The following is a 26250-nucleotide window of genomic DNA, read 5'->3' as shown; positions in this document are numbered from 1 at the left end:
TATGCGGGGGTGAGAGTAATTCATGAATATTAACACTGTCTGTGACTATTATGCGGGGGTGAGAGTAATTCATGAATATTAACACTGTCTGTGACTATTATGCGGGGGTGAGAGTAATTCATGAATCTTAACACTGTCTGTGACTATTATGAATATTAACACTGTCTGTGACTATTATGAATCTTAACACTGTCTGTGACTATTATGAATATTAACACTGTCTGTGACTATTATGAATCTTAACACTGTCTGTGACTATTATGAATCTTAACACTGTCTGTGACTATTATGCGGGGGTGAGAGTAATTCATGAATCTTAACACTGTCTGTGACTATTATGCGGGGGTGAGAGTAATTCATGAATATTAACACTGTCTGTGACTATTATGCGGGGGTGAGAGTAATTCATGAATCTTAACACTGTCTGTGACTATTATGCGGGGGTGAGAGTAATTCATGAATATTAACACTGTCTGTGACTATTATGCGGGGGTGAGAGTAATTCATGAATATTAACACTGTCTGTGACTATTATGCGGGGGTGAGAGTAATTCATGAATATTAACACTGTCTGTGACTATTATGCGGGGGTGAGAGTAATTCATGAATATTAACACTGTCTGTGACTATTATGCGGGGGTGAGAGTAATTCATGAATATTAACACTGTCTGTGACTATTATGCGGGGGTGAGAGTAATTCATGAATATTAACACTGTCTGTGACTATTATGAATATTAACACTGTCTGTGACTATTATGCGGGGTGAGAGTAATTCATGAATATTAACACTGTCTGTGACTATTATGCGGGGGTGAGAGTAATTCATGAATATTAACACTGTCTGTGACTATTATGCGGGGGTGAGAGTAATTCATGAATATTAACACTGTCTGTGACTATTATGAATCTTAACACTGTCTGTGACTATTATGAATATTAACACTGTCTGTGACTATTATGCGGGGGTGAGAGTAATTGCCAACAAGAAAACCTGAAACCAGGAATAAAAGTTTAGAAAGGTTTGTTAAAAATGAAAGCACTTCAAACCCTTGAGTAACTCAATTATTATTTCTATGATTTCAGTCTATTCTTGGCATTGTACTTTCTCATAGATGCGTATGTTTGTACATTGTTTCTGGGGTCTCCTTCTAACAAGCTTGCTTTGACTCACTGAGGAGACCTCATCCACTTTATCTAGGAAGGTTTTTCTTTTCTCCTGTAGGAATGTTATATTTTTGTTTTTTTAAATGATTGAGTGGAAACAAATTGAATTATATACCTCATGTATAGAATCCTCTAATCTGATTGGTTAAAAATGAAGTCATGAAAATAGCGTCATGGGTGCCCCCTTTTTCTGTCAAAGGGCATAGCCAAATTGACTATGCCCGCTCTGAAAATAACGCAACTACATGTATGATATGTACATGTATTATAACGCAAGACGTGTTACGGCGCAACCATTCTTCGCAGACGACCTTTCACCGTATAGTCAGAGTGTTGTTGATTAGAAGAATCTTTATTCGGTATATAAAAGAAATATTGACTGCTTAATAATCTGGGGAGTCTAAATCCTGGGAGTATTGACTGCTATGAGGGGCACAGTTAAAATTATAGGACCTGGGTGACAACTCCTAGGATTAAGACTTAGGGTCCTCATCATCACAAGAGAAATATACAAAAGAACAGGATTTCTTTGATCAGTGGAATAATAACAGTTGATTTTTTTCACCACGCTGACTAAAAATCTCTGAATTCAGATAAAAATTGCTGATTTCCTGATTAAATTATACTTATTGACCAAACCAACAGCGGACGAGCAGCCAATTACAGGAAAGCACAATACACAAACATAGTAATATAGCCTATATAATATGTATGGAGATAGTTAACAAACCAAATTAGAAACATCTGGGAAAGAAAATTAAAGCAAACTTTACAAATTTCAAATTACAATTGGGAAATGAAACAAATAACAGTAAAAAATGTGTTATAAATACATGTAAATTTTAAAAGCATACAATAAATAATAAAAAAAGAATTTAAGATAATAAATTTAAAATAAAAAAAAAAAAATAAATAAACATTAGAAATAAAATGTATAAACAAAACTAAAAGTAAAAATCACAACAAATTATGTCAGCTCTACCAATCCCGAATAAATCACTTAGCCACTTTTTGATTTTTCTTTAACGAACCTTTGAGATGTTGTGCAAGTTTGAGAGGATACTTCCTAAGATGTCGACACACATCACCAGCTCATTCTTGTTCTCTATGTGGTATTTCAGTTGCTTGGTGCACGGCTCCAACAGAAAAAATCTAGACGCTGTAGAACACAGAGAGAGAGAGTACATTCAAATTGTCCTTGTTTATTCGGTTTGCAGTATATACCATGTGTATCTACTTTGATGAGTGAATATTGTTATTTGAGAACTTGGTCTTGCTTTATATTCTACCGGTGCGGAGTAGATTTCAGTATTTCAGTTGTTTGGTGCACGGCTTCTAAAGAAAAAAATCTTGAAGCTGTTGTAGGACACAGAAAGAGTACACTTAAATTTAATATCCATATATTCCTGGTTTATTCAGTTTGTCACATTCCATTGTTATTATTTTGAGTTATTTTATGCAGTACAGTAGCACAGACTAGCGTACTGGGCCGAACTGTTTACAATTTCCTCCCGCACTTAAAAATAAAACCTTCCTTCCTTGTCTTCTCTCCACAGGGTTCTTTTCTTAAACACCAGCTTTCTTGTCTGACTTACATGAATCTTTGAAGAGATTGCTCTTGATGGTCTCGGAGATAAAGACGAGTTTGGCCTTGAGGATCTCGGGGGTAAGAGCTTTCCTTGGCATGTGCTCCAGGAGCTCGATGATGAACTGAGCCACCTCCGCAGCGTTATACATCACACGCAGCTCGGTGGCAATCATGCTGAAATTCTTTAACAGGATCAGCTGAGGGGACAAATAATAATAATATTATAATAATAATAGTATGGCATTTGTAAGGTGTACTTTCCCGTGAGCCAAGGTGTTGGATGTTCACAAAGCACTAAGGATTCATCTTAAAGACGCTGGACACCTTACAGTATTCCCACTTGGTGTATCTCAACATATGCACACAAAAACAAACTTGTGAAAATTTGAACTCAATTGGTCTTCGAAGTTGCGAGATAATAATGGAAGAAAAACACCCTTGTCACACGAAGTTGTGTGCTTTCAGATGCTTGAATTTGAGAACTCAAAATCAAATTCTGAGGTCACGAAATCAAATTCAAATATTTGAGTGAGAAATAACTTCTTATATAGGATTTGAGGCATTGCCTAGTGTGGTATCAATATATATTTGGTTTGCGGTAACGCCATGTGTGTGTCTACTTGCCAGCTAGAGTTTGTTCTTAGGGAACTGTCTTGCTTTATATTTGGTTTGCAGTAACACCATGTGTGTATCGACTTGCCAGGTAGAGTTTGTTCTTAGGGAACTGTCTTTCTTTACATTTGGTTTGCGGTAACACCATGTGTGTATCTACTTGCCAGGTAGAGTTTGTTCTTAGGGAACTGTCTTGCTTTATATTTGGTTTGCAGTAACACCATGTGTGTATCTACTTGCCAGGTAGAGTTTGTTCTTAGGGAACTGTCTTGCTTTATATTTGGTTTGCGGTAACACCATGTGTGTATCTACTTGCCAGGTAGAGTTTGTTCTTAGGGAACTGTCTTGCTTTATATTTGGTTTGCAGTAACACCATGTGTGTATCTACTTGCCAGGTAGAGTTTGTTCTTAGGGAACTGTCTTGCTTTATATTTGGTTTGCAGTAACACCATGTGTGTATCTACTTGCCAGGTAGAGTTTGTTCTTAGAGAACTGTCTTGCTTTATGCTACTACCGCGGAGTAGATTTATTGGATGTTCGGGAGACTTCTCAGTTCTGAAAAGAACTATCCTGCTTTTTAACTAATAACCGGGTGGAAGGTATAAAAAATTGGCTGGGACTACTACTTACGCTTAAAGGATCGCAATTAACAGCACTATCGGGAGTCAGTTCTTGAATTGGTCACTATTTGAGACCAATTCAAGAACTGTAGAAGATAAGTAGAAACACACATGGTGTCACCGCATACCAAATGTATAATAATATAATAATAAAAATAATACATGTAGTACAGCATTTGTAAGACCTGCATTTCCCTGTAAACCATACAAAGTCTACAATCCCGTCCATATCTCGTTGGGCCCCCCTGCCCCCTTTCAATGTTGGTTCCAATTGCCGATTGTGTTCTGAGTAACAGTAAACATTGAGCGGGGGGACAAATGTTTTGAATGTGAATGGGAAGTGCACAGGGAATTGTTGTATACAACGTTAGGAAAGGGTGGCCCAAGCATTTTGGCCGGGATTGTCTGAGGGTATTTTTTGTATTTTTAATATGCAAATAACGCTTGAAAAAGATTATGAATGTCCATTTACAACGTTAGGAAAAGGTGGCCCAAGCATTTTGGCCGGGATTGTAGTAGAAGTTAACTTAATAAAGTATTTTTCAAATTATTTGATATTGTTTTTGCATCGGGGATAAAAAATATAACTTGCTTTTACCCTTGCAATGTATACTTTCCCGGGTTCTGTGAGAAAAAAAAAACCTAAGACAGCCTCGATGCAAAAATCTATTAAATGGTTGAGGTACCCACTGCTAACATTTAGGATTCAAACTACCTCTAGCCACTGAGCGAGACTTGACTCAAGTCCCAATCCCGTGCCATCCCTAGGAAATTACTGTTTTGTGTTGCTCTATGCACTCCAAAACCTGTTTCACTTATGAATATGTAACATTGTTACGTGATACGTTTTGACCAATCAAACACACCCAAAAAGAAGACTAGTTCACTTGTGGGTTAAGTACTTAGTTGATGATTGAAATACATTTTTTAATAACCAATTAATTATAAAAAAGAAAGCACTAAATGTTCATTTGAATTTAAGTAATACGTTGTACCATACATTGTGGTTGGTTTTGTTTGCAAAATTTGAATTTTGGGAAGTGCAATAAAGCGCTTTATGACACTGACACCCCCCTTGCCTCCTAATGAGTTTACCCGCCCCACGAGCGCGCCACGTATAGACGCAGGCCTTACAATGTCTTCCACTGTGATGTCACAGAGTATAATGAATATTTTACCGTAGGGGCAGCGCTTCCAAGCTCCAATTGGTTTTGTACATCTCCCCATTTGGGGAGATTTTCCAATAACAACGTGCAGAGTAAGAAACGACTTCGTCAAGTCCCATTCTCGGGACCACATTTTGACGACGAGTGCACACTGCACTGTATGCTACGGGTTGTTTGATAGTAAGTTGGGTAATATGCTTAAGGACCTCTCATACGAGAATGGGACTTGAATCAAGTCTACCACTGGGATAGCTCGGTGGGCTAATGGTAAGACATCTGCTCTAGCTGTTGATAGTATAAAACATTGGGGGAAACGACTCCCCCTGAAGTAATGTAGTTTTTGCGAAAGAGCTAATTCATAAAATATTTAAAATATTAAAAGACTTCTAGCTAGAAGTCTTTTATTCCTATCTAAAGCACACAAATCCGTCCAACAAGGGTTTTCTCATGACCAATGCAGCTCAAATTTTCACAGGTTTGTTATTTTATGCTTATGATGGGATGCACCAAGTGAGAACACTGGTCTTTGACAATTACCAAACGTGTCTTTAATATACATTGTACAACTTTGACAAATAACAAACTCTTGTTGCATTGACTGTTCTAAGTGGGCCCTTACCTGATGTAGCTTGACCTTGTCCTCTGTATGGGACATCAATTTATTCATCGAGGCAAAAAGACAACGCATGCTGTCCTGGATGTTCCCATCATGCAAATCACCTGTTGCCCTGGTGACACAAAAACAACCAAAAGAATAAGTGAAAATTGCTTCCTAAAAGACCCCACAGGTTTTGTTTGACTAAACAATAGTTTATACAATAAAGTACATGTAGGATTTGAAACGTTGCATGGTGGAAATACAATATGGAAAGATTTGCAGTAACACCATGTAATGACTATCTCTAATATGAGTTGGGGTGGTTCTGAAAAGAAGCGTTGGTTTCAACTCAACGATTCGATCAGAAAGCTCTGGTCATTCTCCAGAAGACGATCAGAGCACACTGATCAAAATGTCGATTTGAAACCAACTCATTTAGAGATAGTCATTACATAGTGTTACCGCAAACCTTTTTAAATATAATAATAATGATGAGGAAATATAAAGTGTTCACAGTCGGGTGCTGATACTTGCTCATTGCATGAAAGGAATGCAGAGCTAAAAGATCAGTGTACTAAACCCCAAAAGACCGATCCAGTAGGATCCGCCAACAACGCATGTGTGAGCAAGAACACGTGGGGCTCTCCAATGCCTTTCTGCACAACTATGCCGCGCGCGCCAAGATATGTGCACGCATGTCGGACCTTATTGGTTGGACCTTCGTTGCGTTGTGATTGGTAAATACGCAATGGGGCAGAGCTTAATGGATCGGTCTATTAAAGGACGACTAATGATTGCTAACTGTGTTGCTCAAGGACACAAGTCCCATGATCGGGACCCGCATCTGCCACAACACTCCGTATGATTTATTATTAGCGAACGACGCATTGTTTACTTTTTTTAAAACATGCATCGTCCCTTCTTCAAAACCCTTAGAGGGTCATGTACTTTTTGTGTTTTGTGTTACAAAAAGTTGAATGTAAATCTGTGGACATTGTGTTTTGTGTTACAAAAAGTTGAATGTAAATCTGTGGACATTGTGTTTTGTGTTACAAAAAGTTGAATGTAAATCTGTGGACATTGTGTTTCGTGTTACAAAAAGTGCCCGAATCCTTCAAGAGGTGTCATGGTCCAGTGGTTTAGTGCATATCTGGTGGTTTGAATCCCAGTCTTAATAATAATAATAATAACAAGACATGACACATGTGTCCTTATGCAAGATGCTCTACTACAATTGGCTATCTTCACCCAGCCAGGGGTATACATGTAACTGGGTCCCAGCGAGGGTAGAGGTTGATATTGTGTTAGAAAAAGCCTTTGGAAAGGCACGGCAGCCCTGGGCTGTATACTTCCAAGGGAGATGGGAAAGATAGGCTACTAATGTTAAGTGCATTGATATGTTTATTGTTAAAATGCGCTATACAAGAACTAGTTAACGTTATTATTTGTTTTTCAAAAGTACAACAAAAATACCAAACAAACAGCACTCACTTTTTGTAAAGAACATGGGACCTGAAGATGAACTTGAAGAGGTTCTGTACAGCCTTGAGTGTTGCAATCACAGTCTCGGCTCTCTCCGTTACCGAGTCATCAACATAACGTTTCAGCTGCTTCACTAAGAACCTTTTTAAGTTGTGGAGGGAATAAAGAAGTAAACAAAGTCTTACTTTCAGTCTCTTTGAAAAAGAATCCTCTTGTGAAGTGTTGCGATCAGGATGTATAGTCTGTGTGCTTTTGAATTAGGGTAAACAGTGCGAGGACCCGGTCTTCACTGCGCATGGTAATGACCAGGTTGGTGGCTGGCGCTGTTAACAAACCGGCCAGGAGGGGAGGTCCGTTAACAGCGCCAGCCACCAACCAAGGTCCCATTTGACCAACCAGAGTCTGGAAACTGTCCAAGATATTTATTAATGATAGATGTACTATGCCAGCCTGCAAAACCATATCATTTGGTGAATGCATCTACACACACAGTACACCGTCAACCCCCTGACTGTCTGACCATGTAATATCACCCACTGATGCTGTGAACGATAAATACACTATGCCAGCCTGCACTACAATATCATGAAGTGAATGCATGTACACAGAACACAGTCAACCCTCCTACTATCTAACCGTTCAAGATCATCCACTGTGGTTTTAATGATAGACGCACTCTTCCCTGCCTGTAATAAAATACCATGTGGTGAATGCATACCTGCCTATCATACACAACATTTTAAAGGAACATGTTGCCTTGGATCGGTTGAGTTGGTCTTTGAAAATTGTTTGTTATCGTTTATTATAAAATGCATATGATTAGAAAGATATTTTACAAGTAGAATATAATGATCCACACAAGTATCACTCGAAATTGCGTGGTTTTCCTTTTACCTCGTCGACTAACACGGTCGGCCATTTATGGAAGTCAAATTTTTGACTTCCATTAATGGCCGACCGTGTTAATTTGCAAATTAAAAGGAAAACCACGCAATTCCGAGGCAAATTTGTGTGGATCATTGTATTCTACTTTTAAATTATCTTTCTAACCATATGCATTTAATAACAAACGGTAACAAACACTTATCAAAGACCAACTCGAACGATCCAAGGCAACGTGTTCCTTTAAGTTGGACTGTTTTCAAGAGCAGGTCAACTCAATGGCAAATATATTTTTAAGGCATTACATGTTGAGGTACATGTATCAATGGGTTTTCAGTAATAATAATAATAATAATAATAATAATAATAATAATAATTGTGGCTTCTTATAAAGCGCACATGTCCGTCACCCAGTGACGCTCCTGGCGCTGTAACATACAGTATTTCCTGCCAGATGTGGGACTACGTTTGAATTATGAGACCCAATTCTGATAGCACCATGTAATGCTTTACAAGGTGCTGTGGCGCAATTTGCTGCCGATCGGACCAGGAACATCGGGGCGAACCCCTTCTCTTTTGCGATAAGTGCACTGGGTTCTTTTACATGCGTTACATAACACATGGGACCAACGGCTTAACGTCCCATCCGAAGGACGAAGCAATGATTAAGTGTCTTGTTTAAGGGCACAAGTGTCACGGCTGGGGATTCGAACCCACACTCTGCTGATCAGAAACACCAGAGTTTGAATTCGGTGCTCTTAACCGCTCGGCCACGACACTTCCACGCGTACCATGCGTACACGTATATCTACTTTGCAGTAAAGACGTTCTTTGAGAACTTGTCGTTCTATTTATTCTGGAGTAGATTTTTGGAATTCGGGAGACTTCATTTCTGAAAAGAATGGTCCTTGTTAACTAATACCTTAGCTGAAGGTAGAAAATCGGCCAGGACTCCTACTTTCGTTTAAAGGATCGAGGGGACTTCTTCGTTATTCACAGCACTACCGCAGAGTGAGTTCTTAATTGATCTCAAACTTTTGAATAGCCAGCCGAGTCATTGTGATGTTACTGAGAGTTGAAGGGTAAATTGAGATTAGAACGAACACAAAAAAAGGAGGTGGGAGCTTGTTCAAGCTTCTTACATGTGGGCTTGTGTGCTGGAAAAGAATTTATCGATGTAGGTGTCCAAGACTGTGGTGAAGGACTTGAAGCGGGTGTCGCCCAAGATTCCCAGGATATAGACAAGAGCATCGAAGACGTCCTTCTCATAGTGATGGGCTTTCTCATCCAAGATGTTGAACAGTGCATCAAGGATGTCCTGAAGAACCTATCAATCGGATAACATCAAGAAGGAAAGGTTATAAGTAGGAATTTTGAAACTTGGCATGGTTTGAGTACAATCAAGTGACGTTTGCAACGACACCATATGCATAAGGGTCCTTGTCAAAATGCATGTACATGTAGGACAGGTTGTCAGATAACAATTCTCCAAAGTAAATTGTTTGTGGATTTCTATGAGAGACATGGGTTTATTCACTGAAAGATGCACAGTTCTCTGATGCACCAAAGACATGCCTAATGCCAATGCACCCTGTTATGAGCCCTACATTTGGTATGAATAAACTTGCCGTTTTGGAGCGATCTGGAAGGTTCGCAGGTCATTTTTGCATTCAACTAAGTGATGTAGCGTAGGGAAATTAACTATAGTGACCCATGTAAATACCCCTTCTTTTTTTTCCAGTAAATAGCATTTTAGGTCTCTGCTTTAAAGCAATCGCAAAACATCGGTAAACAGTATTGTCCAAGGCCCACACTTTGTGTACCACAACTTCTATATCAAATAACAAACCTGTGAAAATTTAGGCTCAATCGGTCATCGGAGTCGGGAGAAAATAACGGGAAAACCCACCCTTGTTTCCGCGCGTTTCGCCGTGTCATGACATGTGTTTAAATCCGCTATTCACGACAGCGAGAATTGATAATTGTTTTTCAAAAAAGCAAAGCATTTCATGGAATAATATTTCAGGAGAAGTCTATCACCATTACCTTTTGTAATCCCTGTAAGTTATTTGTAAATCTGTGAACTTTTTAATTTTTGTTCTGTTCAGAAAGTGTCCAATGGCTTTAACGGCGGGTTAAAAACAACCTTGTCCCGTACAGTACTTATCCGCTGAATGTAGTGGACTTTTTTCACAAAGTCCCTAAATCTCTTTCGAGTAGTGGTGGTTCTAAGAAGAAGCCGGGTTTGACAACTAGGCATTTTGATCAGTACGCTCTGATCGTCTTCAGGAGAATGCTGTTCTTGAGAAGAAACCGTTTCTTCTTAGAACCACTCACCAAGATATTTATGCACATGATGTCACGGTCAACCTCACTTGAGGAAAGTTATAACATTCTCTTAACCAAAATAGAGACATCAGTGCTTAAAGGGAAGGTACACCTTTGGTAGTTGTCAAAGACCAGTCTTCTCACTTAGTGTATCCCAACATAAGCATAAAATAACAAACCTGTAAAAATTTGAGCTCAATAGATCATCGGAGTTGCGAGAAAATTATGACAGAAAAACTACCATTGTTGGACGAATTTGTGTGTTTTCATTTTAGATAAGTCTTTTATTATTTCAGTGAGAAATTACCTCTTTCTCAAAATCTATGCTACTTCAGAGGGAGCCGTTTCTAACAATGTTTTATACTATCAACAGCTCTCCAATGCTCGTTGCCAGGTCAGTTTTTAAGTTAATATTTGTTTTGAGTAATTACCAAGCGTGTACCTTCCCTTTAACACATATTGGTGCAAGGAAAAATTTAAAAAAGAATTTTGCTTTTTAATGCTTACCCTCACAATCTCTTGACCTCCGACCTTGGTTAAATGATGCAGAGTTTCCTTGAGATTGTCAGGATGACCTCTCCACTTTAATAAGTCAAGCAGCAGCACTGAAAAATACAAATACAAACAGAAATAAGAAGTAGGACGAGAGGTTATACTACATGTACATTTTCAATGGCACTAGACCTACATGTATCTAAAGGCAATGGACAATAACCAATTCTATAATGTTCCTTTTAAGTTGTTACCGTTCTGCGCCAGCTTGGTAGAGCAGATGATGGTCCTAATGAAGAAGGTTTCTCTCATGTTTCTATTGAAGGTGTTATTCCCAAAAGCTGGTGAGGACCTAGTCACCATCTCCTGGGTGCAAGACGGCAGGTTCAGGTACAATGGCTTCTCAAAGTCCTGGTTCTCTGCACACTGTATAGGATGACCAAACAAAAATAGTCCTTGAGATGGTTGCATACATGTATTATATAATATTAATATATACCTTGGACGGTTTCAAGTCTGTGATTGGTCAAAACCCGGTCACGTGTGGGAGTGTTAACGGTGGTATAAAGACCGGCTTTGGAAAGTAGCGAATAAGTGGCCACTAAATCAGCATACATTGTGTAAACCTTGCGCGTTGCTGTATCGCATGCTTATTTATATCCATGTTAGTTTCATTGCAACTTCGCGCACTTGCACGTCCGCGCGCTGAAATTGTATCAATTTTGAGTGCCTGTGTGTAACAGGTGCGCGCGTATAATCTGACGCTGAGCTCATGCGCCGAGAGAAAAGTCACAAGATTTGGACAATTTCAGCCGTTTAATTCGCTAAAAAAGGTATTTATTAATGGGAATAACAGTGTTCTGACCCGGTCCTGACTGCGTGGTAATGACCTTGGTTGGTGGCTGGCGCTGTTAACGGACCAGCCACTAACCCGGTCATTACCACGCAGTGAAGACCGGGTACTCGCACTGTTATTCCCTTATTCATAAATACCTCAGTTTCGGTATTCCTAATGGTGGAGAGCGCGTCACGTGGGGGTGTTTAAACAGTTGATAATTACCAGCTGGAGCTGTTTATAACCGGTTGTTTTCGGATACGTTTAGATGCATACTACAATGCGCACGAATGCATATCCAAAAACTGTCTCAGTCATTAAAAACGCAACACACATACAGAGCTCAAGGACGTCAACAAAACGGATAAGTTTTACAGAGATTCATACTTTATTACAATTTTAACTAAAAAGGCATTTATAAAAAAAGACAAAAGAGTAGTGACTTATTCTTTAACTGCCGCTTAAAACATACAGGGTCGTGGCTGTGCGATAAAGGCCCCGGTCGCTACCCTTTTATTTCCTTATTAGTTAGTTTAACCCTTACACCGATGTGTGTAAACACCGTATACGCAAAAATATTAAAAAAACATCTCAGAATAAGAATTTTTACAAAACCCAAAAGAACAACCGAGAAAATTAATATTAATTTGTTCACCTACTTTATAAACAAACAACTCATGCTCGCTGTCTTCCACAGTCGTCCCATCCTCTTTCATGAGTCTCATGAACGCCATCGCAAACAGGTTCCTGTCCCCCCTGGTAGCGGAACAGTGGCGACACTCTAAGCGTATGTGTGTATCTTTGAACTTCTCCATGGGAATGCTGAGGCGGATGTTCTCATTCCAGCGGGGTTGATTGGTGTGGTAGAAGATGGCGGAGCGGTACTCATCTACTTCATCCTCGTCCCCGCCAAGAGAGATGCATTTCTGGAATCGAGGCACAAAGTAAGACTTTGGATACTTTTTGTACGACACAAAACACACCCGTCCACAGATTTACATTAAACTTACACGGTTTAAAGTTAATGATGGAACCCTTACATGTAAATCAGTAAGCGGTTTCATTGAAATAATTTTGTCTCACTGAGACAAAAAATATTTCAGCATGTAACAATGAAATTACGCGACTCTCCGGGAAACACTTTTCGGTGCTTTTTTTTTTAAACAAAAGTTACCACAAATAAAGCGGAAACTTCTGCACGTAAATTATATTACAAACATCATCATTCACAGTGAGTAGGGATTCATTTCATGGCAAAAACTTGATCTACATAAAGTAGCCAAACCCATGTACTACACCTAGAATAACATATTACTGTACCACATACATATTCATGAGCAAGAGTCAAAATTCTCATTGGTCCATTCATCAACATCACTAGCCAGATGCTATCTTTTCTGCTTACCAAGCATGTGCGCGGGTATAGACCGATCCATTAGGCTCCGCCCACAACCCACGTGTGTGCAAGAACACGTGAGCCTCTCCAATGCCTTTCTGCACAACTCTACCGCGCGGGCCAAGCATACACACACGCATGTCGGACTTGATTTGTCGGACCTTCATTGCAGTGTAATTGGTCAATACGCAATGGGGCGGAGTGTAACGGATTGGTCTATTCACGCATATCAATGTACATGTAGTCAATTTGCATGATAAGGCCACATAAAATAAACAATTGTTGGTTGTTCTTTATTTTTTGCGGATGGGGGAGGGAGGGAGTTTTATTTTTATTATATTTTTAAGTTTTGTTGACATGCCAAACATGAAATCAATAATAAAGAAATCATCACAATCACTATAAAACAGAGTGTTTGTGTGTTTTGGATGTTTTCAATAGTTTTGTCAAACAAATTTAACTCCTAGATGACATTTTCTGTAAACTTTTTCAAACAACTAAGCACTAAAAAATGGGGTCGGGGGGTTTTGAACGATCGGGCGGGGACGATCAACAATTTTTATTTTTTTATGTAGCCTAGGAAGAATAATCCTTAATTGGAATACAAAATCTGAGAGAAATTACCGTCAGTAGTGCTTTTCAGTAAGCTTGGGCGATATCACGATATTATCGAATATCGCAATACTAATTTGGAAACCATTTTGATATCGGTTCGATTTGGTTTTAATCGAAATATCGATATATCGCGATATATCGCTAGCTGAGACATCTTGCACCCCATAGGTTTGGAGTAAAACCAGAAGAATAGGTCATTATAACACCTCTCTTATGCTATGATTGTCTCTTCTACAACTTTCACTAGGAGTTTGAAGACTGATGATGTCAAATTTAATTAAACGCGATTATATCGAATATCACGATATATTGTCGGCGATATATCGTGAATAAAATAATTCAATATCGCCCAAGCTTACTTTTCAGATTCAAATTTTGGGGCCACTAAAACTGGTTTTTCCACAGCTACATTATTTCAAAGCGAAATGTTTTTTCAAAATGCTTTACTCTATCAAAAGCTCATGTACGCATACCTTTCCTTTAAAGGCACTGGACACTATTGGTAATTATTCAAAATAATGGTTAGCATAAAAACTTCCTGGGTAACCAGCAATGGAGAGCTGTTGACAGTATAAAACATTGTGAGAAATGGCTCCCTCTGAAGTAACATAGTTTTTGAGAAAGAGGTAATTTCTAACTAAAATATTAAAAGAATTCAGGCCTGAAGCCCTTTTTCAGGCATCTGAAAGCGCACAAATTTGTGCAACAAAGATGATTTTTCTTTTGTTATTCTCTTGCAACTTCGACTAATTGCGTCACAATTTTCACAGATTCACAGATACTGGTTGATGATAATTACCAACAGTGTTCAGTGCCTTTAAAGAAGCTATATCTAAAAACTAGCCCTTGGCGCAGAGGATGCACATCATTGATCCCAGGTTCTTACCATCTTCTTGTTGTTGCCATCGATGACGTGAACCGTGACTTCAACATTCTTCCCGGCTGTTTTCTTTCCTCGCTCAAGTTCGGCTCGATCCAGCATAAGATAGAGATCATTCCTCACGTCACCTGAGATTGAGGACAAAATAAAACATTCGCTACTTAACCCTTTAGAAACCATTCAATTCTGTATCTAGACCTTTCTTTTGCAACGTCACAGCCCGAGGTTTTGCTAACCCAGGTTGGAAAACTATGGAAAGCCATAAATGCAAATCAAATCGCTACTCTTGCTAACAATGCTACACAACATTTAAATTTTGTGTTGATTTTGTTTGAAAACAAAACAACTCATTATGGGAGGTATTTTATTTAATTGAAAGTTTGCAAAAATCGTGAATTTGGTTTAAACATCTGTTAATACGATTGAGTGTTTCACTAACATTCCGCCGTCCATGCCAACCAAGGCGGTTTGTTTATCAACAAAAGAAAGGTCTATATAGGGTGTCATGGCCGAGCGGTTTAGATCATTGAACTCAAGTTCTGGTGGTTAAGTCATCGGGGTGTGGGTTAGAACCCTGGTCATGACACTTGTATTTTTGAGCTTACGACACTGTACGTTTATTATAATCAATGAAATCATTGGGTCTGTAAAACCAATACCAGTCTTTATCCTTGCGGATCAAAGACAGCAGACCAGTCTATTATTACTACCTCACCTGGCATGATGACATCAGAGAAGCCCAGCTTACGGGTGATGGTCACCCCTTTGCTGAACAGCAACGGCATCTCTCTCTTCAGCTGGTCAAAGTGACCATGAAGCATTCGCAGTGACAGCGAGATGCCGATGTTGGTCGTGCTGGAAGCCCCTAATTTGCTCATGTGCTTCCTGATGATGTTGTCGTGTAGCTGTGAGAACTCAGCCTCTGATGATCCTTGACTGTTTTTGTATGTACACAAAATAAGAAAACAACATAAAATTATGCAAATATCACAATTGAAGGAACACGTTGCCTTGGATCGGACGAGTTGGTCTATAAAAAGTGTTTGTAACTGTTTGTTATAAAATGCATATGGTTGGAAAGATGTTTTAAAGGTAGAATACAATGATCCACACAAATTTGCCTCAAAATTGCATGGTTTTCCTTTACTTTGCAAACTAACATGGGAATAAAACATTTTACCCCCTATAAATGGCCGGCCGTTTTGGTCGTCGATGTAAAAGGAAAACCGTGCAAATTCGAGGCATGTTTGTGTGGATCATTCTTTTTTACAACATCTTTCTAACCACATGCATTTTATAACAAACGGTTACAAACGCTTTTCCAACTCAACCGATCCAAAGCAGTGTGTTCCTTTTAAAACAAAAAGTTTTGTCTACAGACTTCACCAACATGTTCTTCTGTACATCAGGTGGATGGGAGTCTGTCAAGATTCCTTAGCAGGAAGCTCAGCCATTCTTAGTAGAGCAACATTGTGGGCTTTCCCCACGTGTTGTCCTATGATCCCTTTTTTAACTTTTCCTTTATAACAATATTTATGCTTTTCATTAAAAAATAATGCCCATAATGTAGCTCTCGTACGTACAAACGGACAGACAGACAGACAGACAGACAGACAGACAGATAGACAAACACTTAATCTGTTGATCTTTTATTTTAGAAACTTACACAATCTTCATGACAAACTCCTTCGCTGTTGAGGACACATCATCAACTGGTTCCGATAAAACAGTCGACAAACTCACAACTACCAAACAGGAGAAAACAACAATGGAGATTCTATGATATTGAATACCATTTTTACAGGCCTGGAGTTGTCTAAAGACCGCCCAGGCCATGGCATCTGTTGCCCTGGTCTTAGCCTTGGTGCCCCTTCAATGGAAGTGCCCTTTGCACAAAGAAAACAGCCTTGCCCCCTTAAAGGGTTTGGATACGTTTGCAAGACACAAAACACAAATTCCACAGATTTACATTAAAGGAACACGTTGCCTTGGATCGGTCGAGTTGGTCTTTGAAAAGCGTTTGAAACCGTTTTTTATAAATGCATATGGTTGGAAAGATGTTTAAAAAGTAATATACAATGATCCACACAAACATGCCTCGAAATTGCACGGTTGCACAATGATCCACACAAGTTTGCTTCAAAATTGCGTGGTTTTCCTTTTACCTCATCGACCAACACGATTGGCCATTGACTCCCATAAATGGCCGACCGTGTTAGTTCGCACAGTAAAAGGAAAACCACGCAATTTTGAGGCAAACTTGTGTGGATCATTGTATTCTACTTTTAAAACATCTTTCCAACCAAACGCATTTTATAAAAAACGGTTACAAGCGCTTTTTATAGACCAACTCGTCCGATCCAAGGCAACGTGTTCCTTTATATTTACACGGTTTAAATATAATGAGGGTAGAAAGCTTCCCTTACAATATTACTTGCTCAGGTGCTGTAGTTATTGAGAAATGAGTAAAATTCACAAAAATAATTTTCGTCGAAAAGGAGACGAAACGCGACTCTCTTGAAAACATTGCTCTGTGATTTTCACTTATTCCTCAAAAACTTGACGACTAATAAAGCTGAAACTTTTACAGGTAAATCAAACACCTCTTCATTCAGGTATCTTCATTCACAGTGAGTAGGGATTCATGTCATGGCCAAAAACTTGATCTACAAAAGATATCAAAACCCTTCACAGATGAATTTCCAGGCCCCCCATCTGTCGTTACACCGAGCCAAAGAGTTAATTTTTTATGTTTCGAACACCAAGTTGTGGGACAAGGGAGTTGTTGACAAGTACTGGGTCCAATTTCATGGCTCTGTGTATCGTTAGCAAAGAATAAGCACTTGCGGAAGCGGGGAATTCTGTGCTTAATGTAAGTCAGGCGTATTTCACGGGTTAGCAAGGATTTTTGGCTTGTGCACGTGCGAACTCCACGTTATATAGGCATTCTTTGCTTACACAGCTAGCGCAGAAATTTGGTGCTTGTACAGTAAGCGCTGAATGGTGATCGTAAGCTGAGAATTCAGCGGTAAGCAGAGCCATGCACTTGGGCCCTGTATTTACCTCCACATCCGTAAGGTCTCCTGAAGTTTGAGGCAGCCTTCTTTGTGGTCAGCATGGCACCTTTCCTAATGATATGGCAGGTCAGATAAAGCTCTCGAACTATGTCTTTGTTGCTCAATTCCTGGAGTGGAAAGAAAGACAATTTATTTAAATACAAGCTTTGTATGGGACCTAAAGCCGCAGGTTGACGCGATTTTTTTTTTATTGCCGTGTGCGCTTTCGTACGCGACTACCCATTTGCATATGTCTGCGCACTACGAAAACCGTTAGCTAGACTTGATTGACGTCGTACTAAAAAAAAAATTACGCTGCATTTTTTGGTTCGATGACACATAAAAAAGAACCAACGCACCATTATGCAAATAGCCGTACAATTGCCGTACAAAAATTCAAGCTTTTGTATTGGTTTGTACATAAATATGGATGCGCCCACACGGCTTCAAAACCTTAGTGCATGTATAATGGGGTGTTAGCGCTCTAGTCAATATACATGTATATAGTCAATATACATGTATATAGCTCTATGGAAAACACTGACAACTTTTTAACAAAATAATACCCTTCCTACTTACACTGAATATTGTGCACAGGTTGCCAATTCTGTCTATGTTGTTTGGTACACCCAGCTTGTTGAACTTTGCCAGATAACGCTCACTGAAAAGATTCAAGAAAACCAAAAGCATAAACATTAATGCGTCTTCCGATGCGAATTGGTTACAACCTCTCCGAGGTTAGCTGCATGACTCATGGCCCAATGTTATCAAGCTGTTCTTTAAGTAGCAAGAAATGACCGGGGTACCAGTCACAGTGGTGCTAACTGTACGATATTCTGGCTGGTAACTTATTTCTGCTAAGCCAAATTTTGTTATGCTAAGCAAGGTCTTGAGCTCACAGGCTTTATGCAATTGGGCCAGGGACACCATAATAACAGTCACCTGATGAATCTGCTCTCTTTAGCATCGTACAAAGCGAAGAACGCTTCTGCCTCCTCGCCAATACTGCAGCCAAAGTTCTTGAGTTGTAGGTGAATGTGGTGAGCAAACGCTGCCATCCCCTCCACACGCATCTGTGAACAGAGAAGCAGCAAATCAAGGAAAATCGTTCAAAATGCTCTCCATGGTCAAGTTCACATAAAGATCACTGGTTAATGAGTGGTTGTTTAGTAACGTAGGTAGGGCATGCGCACAGAAGTTTTTTTGCGAACAACTGTAGTCATGTTATCAACACGACTTTGGACTTTACTGACATTATTATTTTGTTGTAACTGGTCCACTCTGCGCTGTGCTATGAAAATGGCTGTTGGTAACCAGCGATGCTACCATGCCCAGCATGCTGGTCCATAATAGTCGACTAGCGTTGTCACTATCATTGAAAAGACAGAGTTCAATAGTCGACTAGCGTTGTCACTATCATTGAAAAGACAGAGTTCCGCCAATGTCAGTCAAACTATGGTCTAATGAATACATCTCTGAACTGAAACAAAATTGCATGTATTCATAAAAATTCTTCTTATTGACCAGATTGTGCGTTTGAATCCCGGTCATGACACTTGAGCAAGGCACTTAAACCATAATTGCATCGTAAAAAGTTGGGAATAGTGCAATCTGCTCTCTACCAGTCAGGCTTCTGATGGATGACCCCAGCCAACATTCTTACAGACTGTGAAGAGGGTAACCCTGTTTTAACCCCCAGCAGTAGGTGACAACATGCCCCTGATGACAGTTTGGGTCAACAGCCCAAATCAGTTAAAAAGGTATCCCTTCACCATGAAGTGGTCTTCCAGCCTTGTGATGCTAGGCTACATGTTTATCTCATAAAAAAATCATCACAACAACACTCGGTTGCGCGTTCACTTGCGCCTACTGTCCGCCATTTGGGAAGTCAACATCATGCACGACCATGCGAAAAAGATTCAACTCCAAAATCATGGTAATTGTTTGGAGGTGCGTTACGTGCTGTGTAAGGGGTCTATAGCAATCAATAGACCACCCCCCCCCCCCTTGCATAACGTACAACATTTCCAGGTATGCGGAGGTACCATGCACATTTTCAGCCACAAAGAACAGCTATTCTCCAATGATCTACCTCCTTTTGGCGACATAGATGACGCTTTGTGAGAGTATGACATCATAAGCAGGGTTCTATAGACACAATTCACCCGACGTCATCATCGCTAGACTTTTAGGAGTCATTGCCCGGTGTGGTATGCAAGTCTAGGCAACAAGGCGATACCTACAGACTCCCTGAAATGGTGAGCATGACCTAGTGTGATTTACACGCATGGGATCATTAACAAGACAACTGCATTTAGTCTTACAAGGCAACTGTATTAGTTAGTCAGGCATGGCATTAACTTGTAACATCAAAACAACAAAACGCCATAGAATCATTGTAAACTGTATACACCATTCAAAGCCATGTGATGTGTAGTAAAAGGAATGTCAATCTGTTTTTAAGATAAACCTTTGTTTATGACCAGTAAAAAGTGTTGAAACATGGGCGTGACACGCGAGCTTGCACCTGTTCTTACAAGACAGTTTCTTCATTCCTATTGGTCGAGAGCAACGGCTGAAACAGTTGTGCCACATCACGCTATACGCGCGACGCGCACAGCATTACTTATAAAGAGTTGTTTACCCGAGGGCCTTACCATTTCATAGCTGGAGAAGTGTTGTTTTGAAAGAAATCATTGGAAAATTATAATTTTTGCATTTATTTTACTTTTTGACCAAAAAGTTTTGATGTCTTTTGACCGAAAAGGTATTTATGAATGGGAATCAAAGTGTGTTGAATCGGTTTTTCAACTAGTGGTTTAAACCCGCCGAGGCCTGGTTCTTGACAATTTACCTCAACTTCGTATCGTTAAAATTATCAAGAACCAGGCCTCATTGGGTTTAAACCACTACTTGAAAACCTCTCCACCACACATTGATTCCCTTATTATAATTATTATTATTATTTTTTAATTTGATTAAGAGTTCAATCAATCATGCTATAAGCACTTTAGCCATAAAAAAGCGGAACTTTTTTAAAGAGTTTTTGTAAGGATTAAAAATGCTTCATCAGACTTGTTGCAAAAATCATAGTAAACAAAATAAATAAATATTAGACTATTCTGGTTTTAGTCAAAGAAACTAAGGATTTTCTCTTGACAAGATTTTTTTTATTTTAAATCTGTCGCTGGCTAGTCAAGCTTATTTAATGATCACCATCTGTTAAAACTCATGCAATGAAAAAAGTTCATTTTTTTGTGGCTTTCTTTTGTATAATGGCCTAGCAGTTAAGAGCACCTGATTCAAACTCTGGTGTTTCTGATCAGCAGAGTCCTGGTCGTGACACTTGTGTCCTAAAGCCAGACACTTGACCATGATTGCTTCGTTAAGTTTGGGGAGGTAGTGCTTTCTGCTCTACCAGCCAGGCTTCTGATGGTTGATACCCAAGCCTACATTCGTATGGACTGTAGAGGGGGTAACCCGGTTTCAGCCCTTGGAGTAGGTGGCAATGGCCCCTGAAAAAATAGTTGATTTGAAAGCCCACACCTTTAAGTGGCCACCAGGCCTTGTGTGTCTGGCGACTTTGCAAATGTCGTGGGTCGAATCCAGTCCAAGTAATATGCCTGTAATTTTTTCAGAATCCGGGAAAGTACTGAGTATTCAGTGCTAACACAATTCAGTGTAAGGGTAAAGCTATATTAATATTAAAAGTCAAGCAATGGAAATTCAACTTTCACTGTTTCGCTTGGGACAAAAATAATAATTATTAGAGAATCTCACACAATTTGTGAAACTAGCTAATAGCTTGGTAGGATTTGAACCCACAACCTTGTGATTTCAAGTCCTGCATGCGAGTACATTCAAAGTACTGATCCACCAACAGAGTAAGTCAAAGATACTCTTCATGTTCCAAAGGTTTTTATGCAGCTGCTCCAAACCTTATCAAATACATCATGCCATTTCACTGATTTCAAAAGATCGGTTAAAACTCACCTTTTCTAGAGTTATTTTTGCTTACTAGGCTATTTATTTATTTCATTCTCATTCCTTTGTATTGTTAATTGCTGACCATTGTAATATTATAAGTTATCACACAAGTGCGAGTGGAATACGGAAAAATAAAGCGCTTCTGCGTTCCATATCCACTGAGGCCGAAACTATATTTGTTTGTATTCCAAAAGCGCAAGTTTGATAACGAATTAATCTTCCAGCCTCATTAAGTCAATGAGGTTAGGTTAGGTTTTGTTTTGGTTTTGCACACGCAAATTCTTAGAGTGTAATTTTTGCGCTGACCGTATGCAGAGCGTGAGTCATTGACACTCACAATACGCAGAGTGCAATATAAAAACTGGGAGTAGGTTATGGCTTATTATCACATTATAGTTCGAACATCTGATTGGCGGATAAGTGCGTACTGGAAGATTACTAACTGTTATCAAGTGTTTGGGAACCTCTTCTGAGTAAGAACGCTATTTGAATGCTTACATGTAGACTATGATTATGATTATGATTATTATAAAGATGCAGCAAATACACATAATGTACTATAATAGTCAAGCAATATTAGTGCAGTATCAGCAGGCAATTATGAAACGTACTGACAGACCTGTGAGGGCGGGGCGATATCGATGCCCGCAGATTTGACAGCCAAGAGCCAACCGGCGTCCATGACAACCTAAGGCAATGGACATACAACACACACACAAACATTGACATCATGAGGCACACAGAAGGGGGGTGGGGACGTTGGGTAGAAGTGGGGGTCGGGTGGGGGTAGGCGACACGATGCGGGATCCTACATAATGTTGATCTATCTACATGCATGATGGTAAGGGAGATCTGGAGACAACTCAGTCGTAACATCATTGACCGAGGACACCACGCGAAATAAAAGACATACATGTTAACGCTTCCCTGGAATTACTTGGACCAAGTTTCATAGAGCTGCTTAGCACCATAAAAAGGTTTATATTCGAGCAAACTAATGAGTCGCTAATGATGTATCCCAAATCCATTGGGTGGTTTTACGGGGATCCTCGATCACTCCAACAAAATGTCACCACATTGTTATAAGAAAACCACAACTCAACGCCTGATCCCATGTACTGTGCAGCCTAAACAGTTAACCATATTAACAACTGTCACCCTCAATCAGACAGATGCACACAAACGAAATAAGCTGTTGAATGGTTTGGGATATTTAAATAAAAAAATGTAACAAAATTTGCACTTTTCTTTTTTCGCTCCCCAATTTTCACCATTTCACCAAGCATGCGAGATTCTGCGCTAATGGTGAAACAAATTAAAACAAAGTTGAATAAATAAAACATTTACCACTCAAAGTCTTGAGAACTTAAGCGCCACCAAACAATGTACATGTTACCAAACCACTGTTAAGGCATCGAGAGCATTTGATTCTTGATGAAATATGGCAGTAGAAGAAAGCAATATTTGACTTTGAAACAGATGAAAGACTCATGTTCTTGATAACTTGAACGCCACCAAACACCATAACCAAAACAGTGTGAACGCATCGATAGCATTTGGTTCTTAATAAAATATGACAGTAGATGAAAACGGTATTTGGCTTTGAAACAGATGAAGTACTCATGTTCTTGATAACTTGAATGCCACCAAACAACATAACCAAAACAGTGTGAACGCATCGATAGCATTTGGTTCTTAATAAAATATGACAGTAGATGAAAACGGTATTTGGCTTTGAAATAGATGAAGTACTCATGTTCTTGATAACTTAAATGCCACCAAACAATGTAACCAAACACTGTGAACGCATCGATAGCATTTGATTATGGCAGTAGATGGAAGCAATATTTGACTTTAAAACAACTGAAGGACTCGTGTTTTTGCTAAACAATACCAAAGAGTTTGTCTGCATTTTGACACTTTGCTACATAAAGCTTACATGTATCATATTTACAGTATTTATTAAGACACTGGACACTATCGGTAATTGTCAAAGACCAGTCTTCTCACTTGCGGTATCACAACATGTGCATAAAATAACAAACCTGTGAAAATTTGAGCTCAATTGAATCAAATTCTGGGAAAAGTACTTCTGTTTTTTCTTTCATTAATATCTCGCAACCTCGACGACTGATTGAGCTCAAATTTGTACAGGTTTGATGTTTTATGCATATGTTGAAATACACCAACAGTGAAGACTAGTCTTTGACAATTACCAATAGTGTCCAGTGTCTTTAAAGGCAGTGGACACTATTGGTAATTACTCAAAATAATTATTAGCACTAAACCTCACTTGGTAAAGAATAATGGGGAGAGGTTGGCAGTATAAGACATTGTGAGACACGGCTCTCTCTCTGAAGTGGAGTAGTTTTCGAAACTACTAATCTAATCTAATATAATCCATTGAAACACAAGACTTCTTAAATTCAAATCAAATTTGCTTTGATTTATTTTAAAACAACTACTAAGACCATGGAACAATTTTGTTCTAAAAATCTTTTGTGGTTTGGGGAGAGGGGTAAAACTGCCGGGAACTTGCGACTGATACCTTGGTTTGGGGTGGGGGGAGGGGACACTCTATTCTCTGAATCAAGTCGTTCTTAACTTACCGGTAATACCTTAGCAGTCTGCGCAACACTCTGGAGATGCTGTAATGGATAGAGGGACAGAGAACACAAGTAAATATTGGTATGAAATAGATAATAATAAGTACACAGCATTTTTAAAGGCACACTAAATCTGGTGTAAAACCATTCAAAGGCGCCAGTCAAGATGGAAAAGAGGGAATTCTCAAGTGTTGGGGAAAGCAAGTGTGAACAGGCATGTCTTAAGTTGCTATTGAAATATGTAGATGCTAAATATTTCCCGGAGGTTTCCAGGGAGTGAATTCCAGAGCCTGGGTGCTGTAATGGAAAACCCCCTGTCCCCGTAGCTGGCTAGACGAGACCAGGGAACAAGGAACATGTTGCTGGTGAATCTAAGACCTAGTCTTGTAGTACGGGGAGTCAACAGTCAACAGTTATATATGGGTTGGGTTTGCTGAAATCTAGGATGAGAAAGTGTTGCACACAGTTTTGTACAAGTTCAGTGCCATCTTTAACGTGATCCGCTGGTTAGCTGGAATCCTTTAAAGTACTGACACCAGCCTTGTAGCCCCGATGCTGGGTGGCCCTGCCCAGAACTCACAATTGTTTACATTACGCTGCCCAGCACTGATTTAAGAATATTGTCCACTTTGCATTGATCTAAGACTAGCTTCTCATCAGGAGTATTAAATGTCACAGAGAAAGCACAAAGTCAAAAGGCTATTCAACATATTGCATGGCCCAATCAGAAAAGTTTGGAAACCTGGCATTATTATTATTATTATTCATGGTTTATTAAAAACATTCAAATTAGTTGCCATAGGCAAAATTACATTGAATTTACAAAATTTACAGATAAAACAATAAAATTACAGACATAGATGAGCTGAAAAATATAACTGCAAAAACGAAAACAAAAAAAAAGCATTAAAAATTAATTACACAAAATGATCATTAAGGAGTTTGGTCATATAAGGGATTGCACTATTAGCATGTCGCTTGGTATGTACATTAGGAGTTGTAAACAAATGTGAGTTACGTAGTGAACGGCCATTACTATCTCCTCCCGTCTTGGGAAGCCACTCTCGAAATACATCACTGCTCGTTAGAAAATTAGCAAATTTAAGACAAATAATGTGTTGACGGCGTTGCTGGAGGTTTTGTAACTTCAATAAATGAAGGGCATGGTGTTATGAATCGCAATCATTAGCTAAAATAATCCTACAAGCTCTTTTTTGAATGCGTTCCAGAGAATTGTGTTGTTTAGTAGTGAGACCAGGATGCCAGGCGGGGACAGCATATTCTAAAAGTGGTTGAATAAAACCAACATAAGTGGTGACAAGGTCTTTGATTGCTAGTCCAAACCTTCTAAGGGTAGTCAACATAAATAATCGCCCACTGGCTTTACAGATAATGTCATTGATATGTATGTCCCATTTCAGATTATTGGCCACCTTAATACCAAGTGTTTTGCAGACTTCACTTGATTGAAGTTCTTGACCCGACAATTGAAGTGGGTCATTGGGAACAGGGTTCTTAGCAAATGTAATGTCCATAGAATAACATTTAGCTGGGTTTATTAGCATATTGTAATGTCCATAGAATAACATTTAGCTGGGTTTGTTAGCATATTGTAATGTCCATAGAATAACATTTAGCTGGGTTTATTAGCATATTGTAATGTCCATAGAATAACATTTAGCTGGGTTTATTAGCATATTGTAATGTCCATAGAATAACATTTAGCTGGGTTTATTAGCATTTTGTTCTCTGATGCCCATAAGTCAAGTTGGTCAAGAGTATCTTGCATGGTGCTGGTACTGCTAGTTTTAGTGTTCTCTATCAAGGTCATATCATCAACATACTTGAGGGTGAGGTTACAATTCTGAGTAGGTATTGCTGCATCGTTGATCATGCTGAGAAAGGTGGCAGGTCCGGTCAAAGTTCCTTGTGGCACGCCAG

General features: G+C 39.2%; 1 protein-coding gene across 5 annotated transcripts in view; it reads right to left on the bottom strand.

Moving 5' to 3' along the window:
* Positions 1-26250, bottom strand: part of LOC117306046 (dedicator of cytokinesis protein 3-like) — a 100317-nt gene that overhangs the window by 47032 nt on the left and 27035 nt on the right. For 4 of the 5 annotated variants that reach the window (XM_033790877.1, XM_033790879.1, XM_033790881.1 and 1 more), the window contains exons 7-22: positions 24313-24351; positions 22323-22391; positions 18659-18789; positions 18296-18377; positions 17724-17844; positions 16327-16405; positions 15376-15596; positions 14667-14788; positions 12429-12695; positions 11189-11360; positions 10950-11047; positions 9257-9441; positions 7242-7373; positions 5772-5880; positions 2762-2951; positions 2198-2325 (exon numbers count right to left, since the gene is read on the bottom strand). In XM_033790877.1, coding sequence (XP_033646768.1) covers positions 2198-2325; positions 2762-2951; positions 5772-5880; positions 7242-7373; positions 9257-9441; positions 10950-11047; positions 11189-11360; positions 12429-12695; positions 14667-14788; positions 15376-15596; positions 16327-16405; positions 17724-17844; positions 18296-18377; positions 18659-18789; positions 22323-22391; positions 24313-24351 — 2145 coding nt within the window. The remainder of the gene's footprint in view (positions 1-2197; positions 2326-2761; positions 2952-5771; positions 5881-7241; positions 7374-9256; positions 9442-10949; positions 11048-11188; positions 11361-12428; positions 12696-14666; positions 14789-15375; positions 15597-16326; positions 16406-17723; positions 17845-18295; positions 18378-18658; positions 18790-22322; positions 22392-24312; positions 24352-26250) is intronic. The other variant, XM_033790880.1, reaches the window with a different exon arrangement.

Source organism: Asterias rubens, chromosome 2 (assembly GCF_902459465.1).
Source record: "Asterias rubens chromosome 2, eAstRub1.3, whole genome shotgun sequence".
NCBI classification, from domain to species: domain Eukaryota; kingdom Metazoa; phylum Echinodermata; class Asteroidea; order Forcipulatida; family Asteriidae; genus Asterias; species Asterias rubens.
The sequence above is the reverse complement of the archived record's forward strand: the minus strand, read 5'-3'. Positions and strand labels throughout refer to the sequence as shown.